General features: G+C 47.3%; 1 protein-coding gene across 2 annotated transcripts in view; it reads right to left on the bottom strand.

Moving 5' to 3' along the window:
* Window positions 1-14743, bottom strand: part of GNL3L (G protein nucleolar 3 like) — a 39041-nt gene that overhangs the window by 15320 nt on the left and 8978 nt on the right. For both annotated transcript variants that reach the window (XM_008272661.5, XM_051827135.3), the window contains 6 exons: window positions 10348-10388; window positions 8425-8532; window positions 7690-7806; window positions 6949-7032; window positions 6297-6432; window positions 4949-5052 (listed from right to left, as the gene is read on the bottom strand). In XM_008272661.5, the coding sequence (XP_008270883.3) occupies window positions 4949-5052; window positions 6297-6432; window positions 6949-7032; window positions 7690-7806; window positions 8425-8532; window positions 10348-10388 (590 nt within the window). The remainder of the gene's footprint in view (window positions 1-4948; window positions 5053-6296; window positions 6433-6948; window positions 7033-7689; window positions 7807-8424; window positions 8533-10347; window positions 10389-14743) is intronic.

Genomic DNA, 14743 nt, shown 5'->3' with positions numbered 1-14743 from the left:
CAGGATGCCTGTTTTCTCCTTGCCTGTGCAGGGATGACAGCCCCTGGCCCGAGGCCTACATTCCCTTGATTTCTCACACAGGACAAGCCATTCCAGCTTCCATCTCTTTACTCCTGATTCCACCTCCAATGCCCAAAATATCTTTACGCTCTTCCCTTACTTACTCACCCCAGCATGGTTTCTAATATCACAAAACTGCAATTAACCTAAATAGCCAGCAATAAGAAACCGTTTCAAAAGGTATATCCTTAAAGTAGAATAAAATAAAATACAGCTGTGAGAAGAGGATGTTTACCACATTCTTGCCATCAATAAGACCAAAAACTGTAAATGAGATATCATGTTTCTCAAAGATTTAGACATTTAATGCTTTCAAGTGTTGGCAAAGGCATAGGGAAAGAGGCACCCTCCCACATTCATCTACTGCACTGGTAGAAAGATACATGCTACAGCCATTACAGAGAGCAATCTGGCAGTGTGTAGGAAAAATGTAAAAAAGCATAAAGCCCATGACCCAGCCACTCCCGATCTCACAACCTAAAAAAAAACTGCCCAGGTGTCAGGAAAACACAGGCACAGGAATTTGTATACACACTGGCCATAATGATGAAAAACCAGAGTTGTGGCTCAGCAGGTTAACGCCCTGGCCTGAAGCACCAGCATCGCATATGGGCACCAGTTTGAGACCCGGGTGCTCCACTTCAGATCCAGCTCTCTGCTATGGCCTGGGAGAGCAGCAGAAGATGGCCCAAGTCCTTGGGCCCCTGCACCCACGTGGGAGACCCGGAAGAAGCTCCTGGATCCTGGCTTCGGATCGGCGCAGCTCCGGCTGTTGCGGCCAACTGGGGAGTGAACCTGCGGATGGAAGACCTCTCTCCCTCTCTCTCTGCCTCTCCTTCTCTCTGCGTAACTCTGACTTTCAGATAAATAAATAAATCTTAAAAAAAAGAAAAAAGAAAAACCAGAAACTAAATTTATGTTATTCAGTACCCACAAGGTACACTTCTATAGAAATATCCCCAAGGGGAAAAAAGCCAGCCAGCCACAGAAGGATTTGTATGAGGGTACTTCAAAAAGTTCATGGAGGGACCAGCGTTGTGGCACAGCAGGTTAAGAACAGCCTGCAATGCCAACATCTCATATGAGCACAGGTCCGAGTCCCAGTTGCTCCACTTCTGATCCTGTTCTCTGCTAATGTACCTGGCCCTGCCAGCCATGTGGGAGACCCAGATGGAGTTTTTGTCTCCTGGCTTCATCCTGGCCCAGCCCGCTGTTGTGTGCATTTGGGGTATAAATCAGCAGATGGAAGATATGGCTCCCTCTGTCACTCTTCCAAATAAATATTTTTTTAAAAAGAAGATCAATGGAGGGGCCAGCACTGTGGCATAGCCAATAAAACCGTCGCCTTGCAGTTCCGGCATCCCATATGGGCGCGGGTTCAAGTCCCGGCTGCTCTACTACCAATCCAACTCTCTGGTATGACCTGGGAAAGCAGTAGAACATGGTCCAAGTTCTTGAGCTCCTGTACCCTCATGAGAGACCTGGAAGAAGCTCCTGGCTCCTGGCTTCAGATCGGCACAGCTCCAGACATTGCAGCCAATTGGGAAGTGAACCAGCGGATGGAAAACCTCTCTTTGCCTCTCCTTCTCTGTGTAACTCTGACTTTCAAATAAATAAATCTTAAAAAAAAAAAGGTTTGGCCGGCGCCGTGGCTCACTAGGCTAATCCTCTGCCTTGCGGCGCCGGCACTCTGGGTTCTAGTCCCGGTCGGGGCGCCAGATTCTGTCCCGGTTGCCCCTCTTCCAGGCCAGCTCTCTGCTGTGGCCAGGGAGTGCAGTGGAGGATGGCCCAAGTACTTGGGCCCTACACCCCATGGGAGACCAGGATAAGTACCTGGCTCCTGCCATTGGATCAGCGCAGTGCGCCGGCCGCAGCCCGCCAACCGCGGCGGCCATTGGAGGGTGAACCAACGGCAAAGGAAGACCTTTCTCTCTGTCTCTCTCTCTCACTGTCCACTCTGCCTGTTAAAAAATAAATAAATAAAAAAGAAAAAAAGGTTCATGGAAACTAGAATGAGATATTAAGTTTAGTTTGGTGCAAAAAATTGATATACATGCAATCTTTTTTTTGACAGGCAGAGTGGACAGTGAGAGAGAGAGACAGAGAGAAAGGTCTTCCTTTTGCCGTTGGTTCACCCTCCAATGGCTGCCGCAGCGCACTGCGCTAATCCAAAGGTAGGAGCCAGGTGTTTCTCCTGGTCTCCCATGGGGTGCAGGGCCCAAGCACTTGGGCCATCCTCCACTGCACTCCCTGGCCACAGCAGAGAGCTGGTCTGGAAGAAGGGCAACCGGGACAGAATCCGGCGCCCTGACCGGGACAAGAACCCAGTGTGCCGGCGTCGCAAGGTGGAGGATTAGCCTATTGAGCCGCAGCGCCGGCCAGCAATCTTTTTTAATAATACAGTTTTTATGAACTTTTTAAAGTATGCACACATCTTGTATTTATGTATTTCAAGAAGTTTTAGGGGGCCAGCATTACAGTGTAACAGGTAAAGCTGCGACTTGCAGTACCGGCATTCCATATAGACACTGGTTCAAGTCTTGCCTGCTCCACTTCTGATCCAGCTCCCTGCTAACGGTCTGGGAAAACAGCGGAAGATGGCCCAAGTGCTTAGGTCCCTGCACTCATGTGGGATACCTGGAAGAAGTTCCTGGCTCCAGGCTTCAGACTGGCTCAGCTCCAGCCATCACAGCCATTTGGGGAATGAACCAGTAGATGAAAAATCTGTCTCTCCCTCACTCTCTCTTGCTCTGTAACTCTGCCTTTCAAATAAATAAATTTTTTTAAATAATTTTTTGCAGGACTTGTGTTGTGGCATAATGAGCTAAGCTGGCATCCTATAACAAAGTGCCAGTTCCATTGGATTAAAGGTTCAAGTTCCAGCTGCTCTGATTCTTATCCAGCTCCCTGCTAATGCATCTGGGAAAGCAGTGACAGAATGCCCAATTACTTGGGGCCCCGCCACCCATATGGGACACTGAGATGGAGCTCCAGGATCCTGGCTTCAGCCAATAATATCCCTGGCCATTGTAGCCATTTGGGGAGTGAAGCGGTAGACGGAAGATCTCTCTCCCTTTCTATCACTCCGCCTTTCAAATAAATAAATCTTCAAGAATACAAGTTTTTGCACCAAAATAAACTTATCTCTTAATGTCATTTCCATGAACTTTTTCAAGTAAATTCATATAATACCTACAAATAGTATTTCTTCTTTATATAAGACCTATGCATGTACAAAACAGAAAAAACACATACCAAGGCAACAGTGGTTGTTACTTCTGGGTATGGATAAAGAAGACCAGAATTAGGGAATATTGGGGAAAGGGTATTTAAGTTATAGTTAATCTTATTTTTTCTAATTTTTAGTAAGTTTAACATTTGGTGCAAAGCAGAAAAAATGTCCCCTAGCACCCAATTTCTCTCCCTTGAAGTTTCTGTAATATTTTAATATTCTATAGCAAAAATATATTCTATAGTAATGTTATAATTAGGAAGTAATGTGATTTGTTTTAAAGAGAAAAAGGAATGGAGGTTTACTTGAAAGGCAGAAATACAGAGAGAAGGAGAAAGAGAGTGAGAGAGCAAGAGTAAGAGAGGTCTTCCATCTGCAGGTTCACTCCCTAAATGGCCGCAATGGCCAGGGCTGGACGAAGCCAAAAGCAGGAGCTAGGAGGTTCATCTGGGTCTCCTATATGGTCGCAGGGCCCCAAGGACTTGGGCCATCTTCCACTGCTTTCTAAGGTGCACTAGCAGGGCGCTGGATCAGAAATGGAGCAGCCATGGGCCAGCGCCATGGCTCACTTGGTTAATCCTCCGCCTGCGGCGCTGGCATCCCACATGGACGCCGGGTTCTAGTCCCGGCTGCTCCTTTTCCAGTCCAGCTCTCTGCTGTGGCCCGGGAGGGCAGTGAGGGATGGCCCAAGTGCTTGGGCACCTGCACCCACATGGGAGACCAGGAGAAGCAACTGGCTCCTGGCTTCGGATCGACACAGTGCGCTGGCCGTAGCGGCCATTCGGGGGGTGATCGAACAGAAGGAAGACCTTTCTCTCTGTCTCTCTCTCTCTCATTGTCTAACTCTGTCAAATAAAAAAAAAAAATACAAAAAAAACACACACACACACACACACAAAAAAAAGAAATGGAGCAGCCAAGACTAGATCTGGAGCCAATATGGGAGGCTGGCACTGCAGGTGGCAGCGGCTTAACCCACTATGCCACAGCACCAGCCCTGAGGTTTTTTTTCTTTATTTTTTGTTTTGAAGTTAATAAGTAGTAAACTGTATTTTCCAAATTTCCCATCAACAGTATGCAAGGTCCTCATAGCTGAAAACAAAGTTTTTCCTAGAGTGACACTATAGGAAGGAGTGAAATGAAACGCCGGGGTAGGCATTATTGTGGTGCAGCAAGTAAAGCCACAGCTTCAGATACCCACATCACATATTTGAATGCCAGCTACTTTGCTTCCAATCCAGCTCCCTTCTAATGCTCCAGGGAAGGCAGCAGACAATGGCCCAGGTATTTGGGTTTCTGTCAACCACATGCGGAGCCTGGATGAAATTTCTGGCTCCTGGCTTTGGCCTGGCTCAGTCCCAGCTGTTGCAGACATTTGGGAAGTGAACGAGCAAATAGAAGATCTCTCTTCCTTCTCCCCTGACCCATCACTCAGCCTTGCAAATAAATCTTTTAAACAAATAATAAGTCATCCAGTAAGAAAAAAATTGTCAAAGATATAAGAAAAAAAGTTAATCACCCAGTAGCAGAATATAACTCAAAGTTGAAGTCCAAATTCAATTACTAAAGGAGTCAAGGTCACCATCCAAGTCTTGAACCCTCAACCATAACCCCAAGTTACCATGAAGCAGGCTAATGTATCAGCCCCAGTCTTACCAGGTTTTTGACCTGATGCTGAGTGCTGGCCTTGAAAGCCACAGTTGGCAGCTCATTCCGAAGGTAATCCAGCCACTTCTCCACAATGTCCTTGGGTACCAGGTCTCGGGAAAATTGGATCAGGTAGAGAGGTTAAGCAGCACAACACCTCCCCAGCTCACTCCAAAGCATCTACACATACCTAAAGCTAGACCTACCTCCTGTTAACAAGTCTCCCCAGGAGCCCTGTCAGTCCTGATTGGCATTAGAAAACACAGCCTGGTCTATGGGACCAGTTGGCTCTCCCTAATGAGGATGCTGTTACATCGGGAAAAATCCACTAACTGTTTGGTCCCACGTACCCTCTTTCCACGTCAGGGTACCCAGAGTGCCAGAGGCCTCTGAAAGACAGTTTCCCATCATCTCCCTGGATCACCCTAGGTTGGGCCAAATGTCAAGAATAACCCTAAAAAGAATTACTGCCATTTGCAAAGTAAATTTGCGTGTACCAAGCACTTTATCATTAATTCTCACAATACTGTGAGGTTGGCTGGGGCTGGTGTTGTGGCATAGCAGGTTAAGCCACTGCCTGCAACACAAGCATCCCATATTGGGAGTGCCAGTTTGACTCCTGGCTGGTCCACTTCTGATCCAGCTTCCTATTAATGCATCTGGGAAGGCAGTGGAAGATGGACCAGGTATTTGAGGCCTTGCCACCCACATGGGAGACCCAGGTAGAGTTGCTAGCTCCTGACTTCAGCCTAGTCCAGCCGCAGCTGTTGCGGGCATTTGGGGAGTGAACCAGCAGATGGAAGATACCTGTCTCTCCCTCTTTCTCTGTTGTTCTTTCAAATAAACAAATAAATCTTTTTTAAAAATCCTGTGAGATTAGGACACTGATGGCCCATTATACCACTTGAGAAATGTGAGTTCTCAGAAGTGATATGACTTGTCCAATACCTCAGTGAATACAGGTGGCCAGGTAGGACAAGACCCAGATGTCAGTGAACCCTGTGAGTGCCTCCTGGACACATGTGCCCTTCTGCCCATCTTTGGGAACCAGCTTAGGGAGAGAAGAGCTCTCCAAGGTTGTGCAATCACAGAAAAAGCTCAAAATGTCAAGAACAGGGAACTAAAAGGCAGACAGCCTTTGCCCCTTGACTCTGCTCCCACCTGGTATTACACACTGTGTACATGGGCATGCGGACCTTCAGACAACATTCCTGGCTTTGAAAAACTAGAACAAGAATTCCTATCTTGCATGACTATTATGAGTGCCACTGAGTTGCTGGGTTGCAGTGTGTGATTCAAGTTAGCCTTCAAGAAGGCTTGATCCGTTTCCTGCCTTACCCAGTTCTGGCACACCTACCAATCTTGTTCAAGACCAGGACCAGCTTCTTATTGCCTTCTGCCTGAAGGACAGCCTCCTCCATTTGGAAACAACGGCAGCCCAAAGGGTCTCTGGCATCCAGCACTTCCAGAATCACATCAGAATATTCCACCACCTGTAGTGCAGAAGACAGGGGGATTAAAAGCAGGAAAGCACACGAGGGTATAGTCACATAGGCCTGTGAAAGAAAAGGTTTCCATATCAGGCAAAAACAAACCAATACAGACAGGAAATGGGAACTGATTGTGGCCCTCCCCAAAGGACCTTAAGAACTCGATTCCCAGGGCCAGCATTGTACCATAGCAGGTAAAGCTGCCACCTCTGATGCCAGCATCCCACATGGGCACCAGTTCAAGAACCGGCTGCCCCACTTCAAATCCAGCTGCCTGCTAATGTGCCTGGGAAAGCAGCAGAAGATGGTCCAAGTGCCTGGGTCCCTACAGTCCCTACACCCACACGGGAGGTTCCAGAAGAAGCTCCTGACTCCTGGCTTTGGCCTGTCCCAGCCTCAGTTGTTGAGGCCATTTGGGGAGTAACCAGCAGAAGGAAAGATGATTCTCTCTCTCGTACATCCTCTATGTAATTCTTCCAAATAAATAAATCAAAAAAAGAAAGAACTGGATCACAATACCTTACGGAACTCCTTGTAATAAGCCTTCCTCGTAGCCTCATCATCCAGCTGAGGAAACATATTTAATTCCTGCAAAACTTCTTCCTAACAGAGGGGGGGAAAAAGGAGAATGGTCCAAGGGAGGAGAAGAGAGGGCAGGGCTTTGGAAACCACAAGACACCATGGAAGCCACGTGAGTCTCAGCCCATTGCAAGGTAACTCTGTGACCAACCAACAAAGCTGGGAGCTGGAAAAAGAATGGACAGACCCACATGGCGCACATCTGCCTATGTGCGTATTGAGCACCAGCTGCAAAGCTGAGCATGCACAGGGGTGAAAGGAAAGTGTAAGTGAGAAAAACAACCTATGCAGGACATGAGACGGGGGCAAACTACGTTATGTTAGAAAAGGGAGTCTGGGGTGGCAAGTATATGACAAGAATATACAGAAAGGCAGCAAGGTGCCCTAGAAGATGAAATCTTCTCACATATGCTTGTGGGTATCTCAATCTTCCCTTCACACTCACTCCCTCTCTCTTCATCCCATCCCCTAGTCACACCTCTCCAGACCCCTGACCCAACCACCATTTTCAGTCTTTAGGTTCAAGCTCCTCTAAAAATCAGCCAGTCCCAAGTGTTCTGTTACAGTAACAGAAAACAGTCTAACACACCTTTCCTCTTTCCCTGTCACAGAACAGCAGCCAGAGTTGTTTAGGAGTAAAGCCACAGCAGTCCTATGCAGGGGCAAGGGCTGCCCTCTTACCTTGCGCTCAAACTCCTCCTGTCGTTTCAGGACGTCCTGGCAGTAGCTCTCCATGGTCCTGTGTCTGCGTCTCTCCTGCTCCCGGGCAGCCTGCTGCTTCTCCCTCATCTCTTCCACCTAACAAGTGAACACACAGTAGGGCTGCAGCTGACTGGGTCCGCAGCCTGCAGGACAGGTGTCACTCAGAGGAAACAGGATGACATGTTAGAGGTGTGAGGTGCAGGGGTTCAAGGATAGGGAAGGCATGACAGCAGAAAACAGGGTCTGAGACAAAGAAAGAGGGAGGATGGGAAGGAAAGAGTGGTAGAGAAAATAAACAAGCTATGTGAAGCAGAGAGAGAATGCAGTCTAGGCAGAGGAGGAAACAGGCTGAAGTCCTGAGATGCACTCTCACTGAAAGAGCAAGAAGAGGAAAGAGCAGTAAAAGAGGTCAAAGAGGAAGGAGGGAGATGATGAGCAAGACCGTTGGAGGGCTTTAAGGAAAGCATGGTCTTAAATGCTCAGAATTCCACTACAGTGGAAGCATAAGGCAGACAGCAATGGTCTGGGCAGGGAGAGGCAGAGGAGCAAATGGCGACACTACATCCAGTACCCAGGTACTCTCCTTCTCTTCTCCCTTCCACAAACAGTCTCGAGAACCCTAACAAGTCCACCCTTTGTCCTTCCACCCAACACTTCCAGAGATCTGGCATTCAAGCCCGGCCCTCCCTCTCCTCCAAGGAAGAGAGAGCTTACTCTTTTCTTCTTTAATTCAGCTTCACGACTGGCGTGATCATTGGAGCGAACAAACTGGGAGGCAGAAGACACTTCGTGGGTTGCTTTCTTACCACTGCGCTTTGCAGGCTGGTGGACACACAAGAGAAAAGAAATAAAACAGAGCTGATGAACCTATGGACATCAGCCCACCCCCAGAGAGGCAGAGGCTAAAGCAATTCAGATCAGTGTAGTTGCTGGGGAAGAAATAGAGGTAAGGAGTAGGCTACAAGGGCTCTGTTCCCAGAAATCTGCCCATCTGGCTGCTAGAAGATCCTCCTTCTCCCAGCCAGTCACAGACTAACTAAAGAACTCCAGGTAAGTAATAGGGGTAGGCAGAAAAGTAGCTGGGAAAGTTTCCCAAGGCCAGTGGAAAAACTGTCTGAACAAATCATCATCAAACTGGGAGCAGCAGCAGCTGGGAACTTGTCAAAAATGCACATTATGAGATATGCCACATCTACTGAATCAGAAACTCTGGGATGGGGCCAGCTATATGTTCTAAGCAGCACTGCAGGTGATTCTGGAGGATGGGTTAAAGCTGGGGAAGCATGGGATTGGCACTGTGGCACAGCAGGTAAAGCCAGCCGCCTGCAGTGTCAGCATCCCATATGGGTGCTGGTTAGAGTCCAGCTCCCTGATAATGCACCTGGGAAAGTGGCAGAGGCTGGCCCAAGTCCTTAGACCCCTGCCCCGACAGGGGAGACCTAGAAGAAGCTCCTGGCTCCTGGCTTCAGCCTGGCCCAGCCACAGGAGTGACAGCTATTTGGGGAGTTAACCAGTGGATGTCATCTCTCGCTCTCTCACTCCACCCACCCCTGTACCTCTGACTTTCAAGTAAATAAATAAAATCCTTAAAAAAAAGTTGAGGAGGAGGCCAGTGCTGTGGCACAGCAGGTTAAAGCCCTGGTCTGCAGTGCCAGCATCCCTTGTGGCTGCTGGTTCGAGTCCCAGCTGATCCACTCCTGATCCAGCTCTCTGCTATGGCGTGGGAAGGCAGTAGAAGATGGCCCAGGTCCTTGAGCCCCTGCAGCCACATGGGAGACCCAGAAGAAGATCCTGGCTTCAGATTAGCGCAGCTCTGGCCATTGCAGACTGGGAAGTGAACCAGCGAATAGAAGACCTTTCTCTCTCTCTGCCTCTCTGTAACTTTGCCTCTCAAATAAATAAATAAATCCTTTTAAAAAAATTTGGGGAAGTTTTATTCATACTAACATCCAGGAACCCAAGCCTTCTCTGGGCCATACCTACTTCTCACCACTTTAGCACAAGGCTTCCTTGTTCACATCTTTCCCAACAGGACCAAGGCACCCAGGAACTAGGGCAAAGATGATGCTTTCACCACCACCCCCGCCTTCATAAGAGGTAGGCACTTGGGAATCAGACTCAAGTCCCTGCTGTGTTACTTGGAACCAAACTTTCACTGAGATTTAGTTCCTTCATCTAAAAAATGGGGATAGATGGGCATTTGGCACAGCAGTTAAGATGTCACTTGGAATGCCTGCATCTCATACCTGGGATCAAGTCCTGGCTCCACTTGATTCTAGCTTCCTGCTCATGTGTATCCTGCCACCGAAGTGGGAGTCCCAGATTGAGTTCCAGTCTCCTGGCTGTGGTCTGGTCCACCCCAGCCATTGCAGGCATTCAGGGAGTGAACCACCACACACTAGGGCTTGCTCGCTCTCTCTCAAATTATAAATAAATCTTTAAATGGGGATGATGATAATCCCAATCGAAGCAAGTCAAACCCAAAGCAGCATATGACTTGTGGAGGAAACTTAGTGAATGGTGCTGATTCTCTGCTGCAGCCACCCAGAGAGGGGGCAAGCCAGTTATGCTGACTCTGATGTGCTCTGACCTTACCCCCCAGTGGGCACACCTCATCTGAGGGCACAGCCAACTTACCTTCTTGCAGCCTTTGGAACCTTTACCTGGCTTTTTATTTTCTGCAAAAGAAAGGAAAGAGCCATCATCTACCTACCCAACACTTATTGATACCTAAATCAATGCCAGACCACTCTGAGAACCTAGGAAACCTCAGACACTATGTCTGTCTAGATCCACACAAGGCAGAGAACCAGATGGAAACACTGGTATGAGAAGAAGTACTAGTTATGTTTGGAGCAAACTCCAACAATTCTTAAGGCAGTTCTATGAAGAGTGACCTGAATATGTGCTTGTGACTCCTCTTTCCTTGCCAGCTTCCCACTGGGGGCAAGTCAGTAAATGCAGTCCCAGGCGGACGTAAGGGAACTGGAAGCACGAGAAAGTGCTCAGCGGAGTCCCAACACCTAGGCCTGGGTAAATGCCCTCAGCGTGTGGGGAAAGAACTGCCCCTTCCTGGTGACCATGCTAAAGCCATTGCCTCTAAAGGAACTTGACTACTCAGCTAAATTGTTGTGTCTCCAGCACAGGAGGAGAAAGCAGCTGCGTGTCCAGTTACGCCTTGTAAAGCCCAGGAACTTAAGAGGCCTCTCCCAATTTCAGTAAGAAGTTTTTTTGGAAAGAATGGCTTTTTTTTTAATTCTCACCACCTTCAAAGGGAGCTAAAGGAATTCCGAGAGAGAGAGGCGGCCCTGGAAGATCAGGATATATACAAACAAGTATGTGAGCGGCTTGATATTACCAGAGAACCAGCTCCACAATCACCTCAAGCGGTTCACACTGAAGCAAAGTTAATGTAGGAGACAGAATTTAAATGTTACTGCAAAGCTTTCAGGAAACTCAAGAAGATACTTAAAGGGAATTATGTGAGAAAAAAGAAGATTCCACAAACTTGATAGCAAATAAGAATGCAATACATGTAGTGAAAAACAGAAGAGATGTAACCATCAAATTAATAAGCTAGAAGACAAAGAGAGGAGCTTACTTAGCACACACAAAAAAAGAAAACAGAACAAAAATTCAAAGGAATGGGGATAGGCATTTGACACAGCAGTTAAGACACCTCTTAGTATATCTGCATCCTCATGGGAGTGCCTCAAGTCCCAACTCTTCCACCCCCAATCCAGCTTCTTTCTACAGCAGATCCAGGCAGGCAGCAGTGATGACTCAAGTACTTGGGTCCCCCCCACCCATGTGGAAGACCCAGATTGAGTTCCAGAACACCTGGCTTCAGCCTGGCCCAGCCCTGGCTGTTGCAAGCATTTGGGAAATGGGCCAGTAGATGGAAGATCTCTTTCAGTCACTGTCTCTCTCTTTGTCTCTCTGCCTTTCAAATAAAATGAAAATAAAAGAAATGGAAACTAAGAGAAAATTTTCAAAAATATATATAAAATGGACCCACGAGAACTAATATCTAAATAACAGGAATTTGTAAAAAAAAAAAAAAGGCCCCAAGTGAGAAGCAATACTTTTATTAAATAACAGATGAAGGTTCCTCAAACTGATGAAATTTCTGAACTCCAAGAATAAAGAAAAACCTTATAAGCTTCCAAGCAGGAATTTCTAAAAAACAAGAACGAGGCAGACGGCCTTCTCAAACCTGTAACTCTACACACTTGAGACAAAAGAAAAGCAATTATAAGACTCCAAGAAAAGGAACTGTGTTCCACGCCAAGTTCCTCTACCTTGCAAATAGATTACTCTTATGTGAAGATGAAATAAAGACATTTTCAGATGTGCAAAGATTATTACCTGTACTTCCTTTCTGGTAAAATGCCTAGTAAAAATAAAAATTAAATCAGAATAACCATTTTAAGCTAAAGAAAACAAATGGTGGCAGGCAGAAAATCTATTAAATTTATTAAAAGAAAACTGGGGCAGGTGTTTGCCCTAGAGGTTTAGGTCACCAGTTAGGATGCCTGCATCCCATACCAGAGTAACTGGATTCAATTCCCAGCTCTGCACCTGACTCCAGCTTCCTGCTAACGAAGACCCTAGGAAGCAATGGTGATAGTTCAAGTGACCAAGTTCCTGCCACCCATGTGAGAGACCTTCATTGAATTCTCAGTTCCTAGCTTCAGTCAAAGCTGAGGAGCAATTGCAGGCTTTGGGAAGCATACCAGAAAATGGAAGCTTCCTTTCTCTCTCAAACAAATAAAGCATTAAAACAGAAAGCTGGAAATGTGGCTAAGCACTGTAACACATACTAAGAAAGGACCATAGAGGCTCGTGTTGTGGTGCAACAGTTTAACCCACCACCTGTGATGCCAGCAACCCATAGGAGTGCCTGTTCAAGACCAGCTGTTCCATTCCGATCCAGACCCCTGTTAATTCACCTGGGAAAGGCAGCAGATGTCCCAAATCTTTGGGCCCTGCTACCCACATGGAGACTCCTGGCATCATCCTGGCCCAGCCCTGGCAATTGCAGCCATTTGGGGAGTGAACCAGCAGAATGGAAAATCTCTCAATTTCTAACTCTTTTAAAATAAATAACATTTAAAATAATAAGGAAGGGGCCGGCGCTATGGCATAGTGGGTAAAGCTGCCGCCTGCAGTGCCAGCATCCCATATGGGCGCCCCTTCGAGTCCCAGCTGCTCCACTTCCGATCCCGCTCTCTGCTGTGGCCTGGGAAAGCAGTAGAAGATGGCCCAAGTCCTTGGTTCCCTGCACCCACGTGGGAGATCTGAAGGAAGCTCCTGGCTCCTGGCTTCGGATCGGCACAGCTCCAGCCGTAGTGGCCAATTGGGGAGTGAACCAGTGGATGGAAGACCTCTCTCTCTCTCTCCCTCTTCTTCTCTATGTTAACTCTTTCAAATAAAATAAATAATAATTCTTTTAAAAATAAACAAATAAGGGGAAACAAATAATACATACAAAATAAACTGGTGGGACAGGCATTTGACACAGCAGTTAAGATGCATCCCATATTGGAGTACCTAGGTTCAAGCTCTGCCTCTGCTCCCAATTCCAGCTTCCTGCTAATGGGCACCCTGGGAGGCAGCACATGATGGCTCAAGTGGCTCAAGTGACCTACATGGGAGACCCAGACTGAGTTCCTGGCTTCTGGTTTCAGCCTGGCCTACACCCCAGGTGTTGCAGACATTTGAAGTGTGAACCAGCAAATGGGAAAGAAAATATATTAGTTAGAAAGGGGAAAAGCATCTATTTCAGAGGGAAGAAGCTAAGGGGAAGGAGGGAGGGGGAAGAAGGGAAGGGTGCAGTTAGTCATCATTTAACAGCTTTTCAACTGCGCTCAAAGAAAACAGTTATTACCCTTTGTAGCTGGCAGACCTACATTCTAATTCTGGCTCAGCAACTACATAGCTACAAGACCTTGAAGAATTATTTGAAACCTGTCTCAGTGGGGCTGGTGCCAAGGCATAGCAGTTAAAGCCATCACCTGCAGTGCTAGCATCCCATATGGGCACCAATTCAAGTACTGGTTGCTCTACTTCTGATCTAGTGCCCTGCTAAATACATCTGGGAAAGCAGTGGAAGATGACCCAAACCCTTGGGCCCCTGCACCCACAGGGACACTCAAGAGCTCCTGGCTCCTAGCTCCTGGCTTCGGACCAGGCCAGCTCCAGCTGTTATGGTCATTTGGGGGAGTGAACTATCAGATGGAAGACTCCCCTCCCTCCCTCCCTCCCTCTCTCTCTCTCTCTCTCTCTGTAACTCTGTCTTTCAAATAAATAAATAAATCTTAAAAAAAAACTCTTTCAGCATCAATATCTGCATCTACCATCATCATCTAGCCAGGGGCATGGAACATCTGGACTGCAGGCTGCATAAGGCTTATGAAATCATTTGGCCTGGCCCTGCAAAGGCAACTATAGGTGGAACCTGAAATTCAATAAATCTAAAGCAGGCTAATTTTTAAGTTAATAATTCTTTAAAATATTTATTTATTTATTTGAAAGGCAAACTTAGAACGAGGCGGAGGCAGGGAGACAGAGAGAGGTCTTCCATCCGCTGGTTCACTTCCCAGATGGCCACAACAGCCGTAGCTCGGCAGATATTGAGGCTGGAGCTTCTTCCCGGTCTCCCACACGGGTGCAGGGGCCCAACTCCTGTAGCTATCCGGGGCCTAAACACTTGGGGCCATCTTCCACTGCCTTTGCCAGGCCATTAGCAGGGAGCTGGATCAGATGTGGAGCAGCCAGGCACGAACCTAAGGCTTCAGCTTGACCAGCCACACCACAACGCCAGCCCCTAAGCTGATAATTTTTATGGCCCATAAATGATGCTATAAACATCCAAATGGCCCTTGGCAAAAAAAAAAAAAAAACAACACTTGCCATCCCTGAGCCTGAAACAACTAACTCTCACATCAATACCCAAAGATTTCTCTCCATTCATTCACCCGTCATCCCTTGTCCCCGTACACCCACCAATGCACTTACTTCATCCTTCTAC

Source organism: Oryctolagus cuniculus, chromosome X (genome assembly GCF_051225735.1).
Source record: "Oryctolagus cuniculus isolate XC-2025 breed Fujian yellow rabbit chromosome X, ASM5122573v1, whole genome shotgun sequence".
In the NCBI taxonomy this organism is placed as follows: domain Eukaryota; kingdom Metazoa; phylum Chordata; class Mammalia; order Lagomorpha; family Leporidae; genus Oryctolagus; species Oryctolagus cuniculus.
Note: the sequence above shows the minus strand (reverse complement) of the source record. Positions and strands in the feature narration are given on the sequence as shown.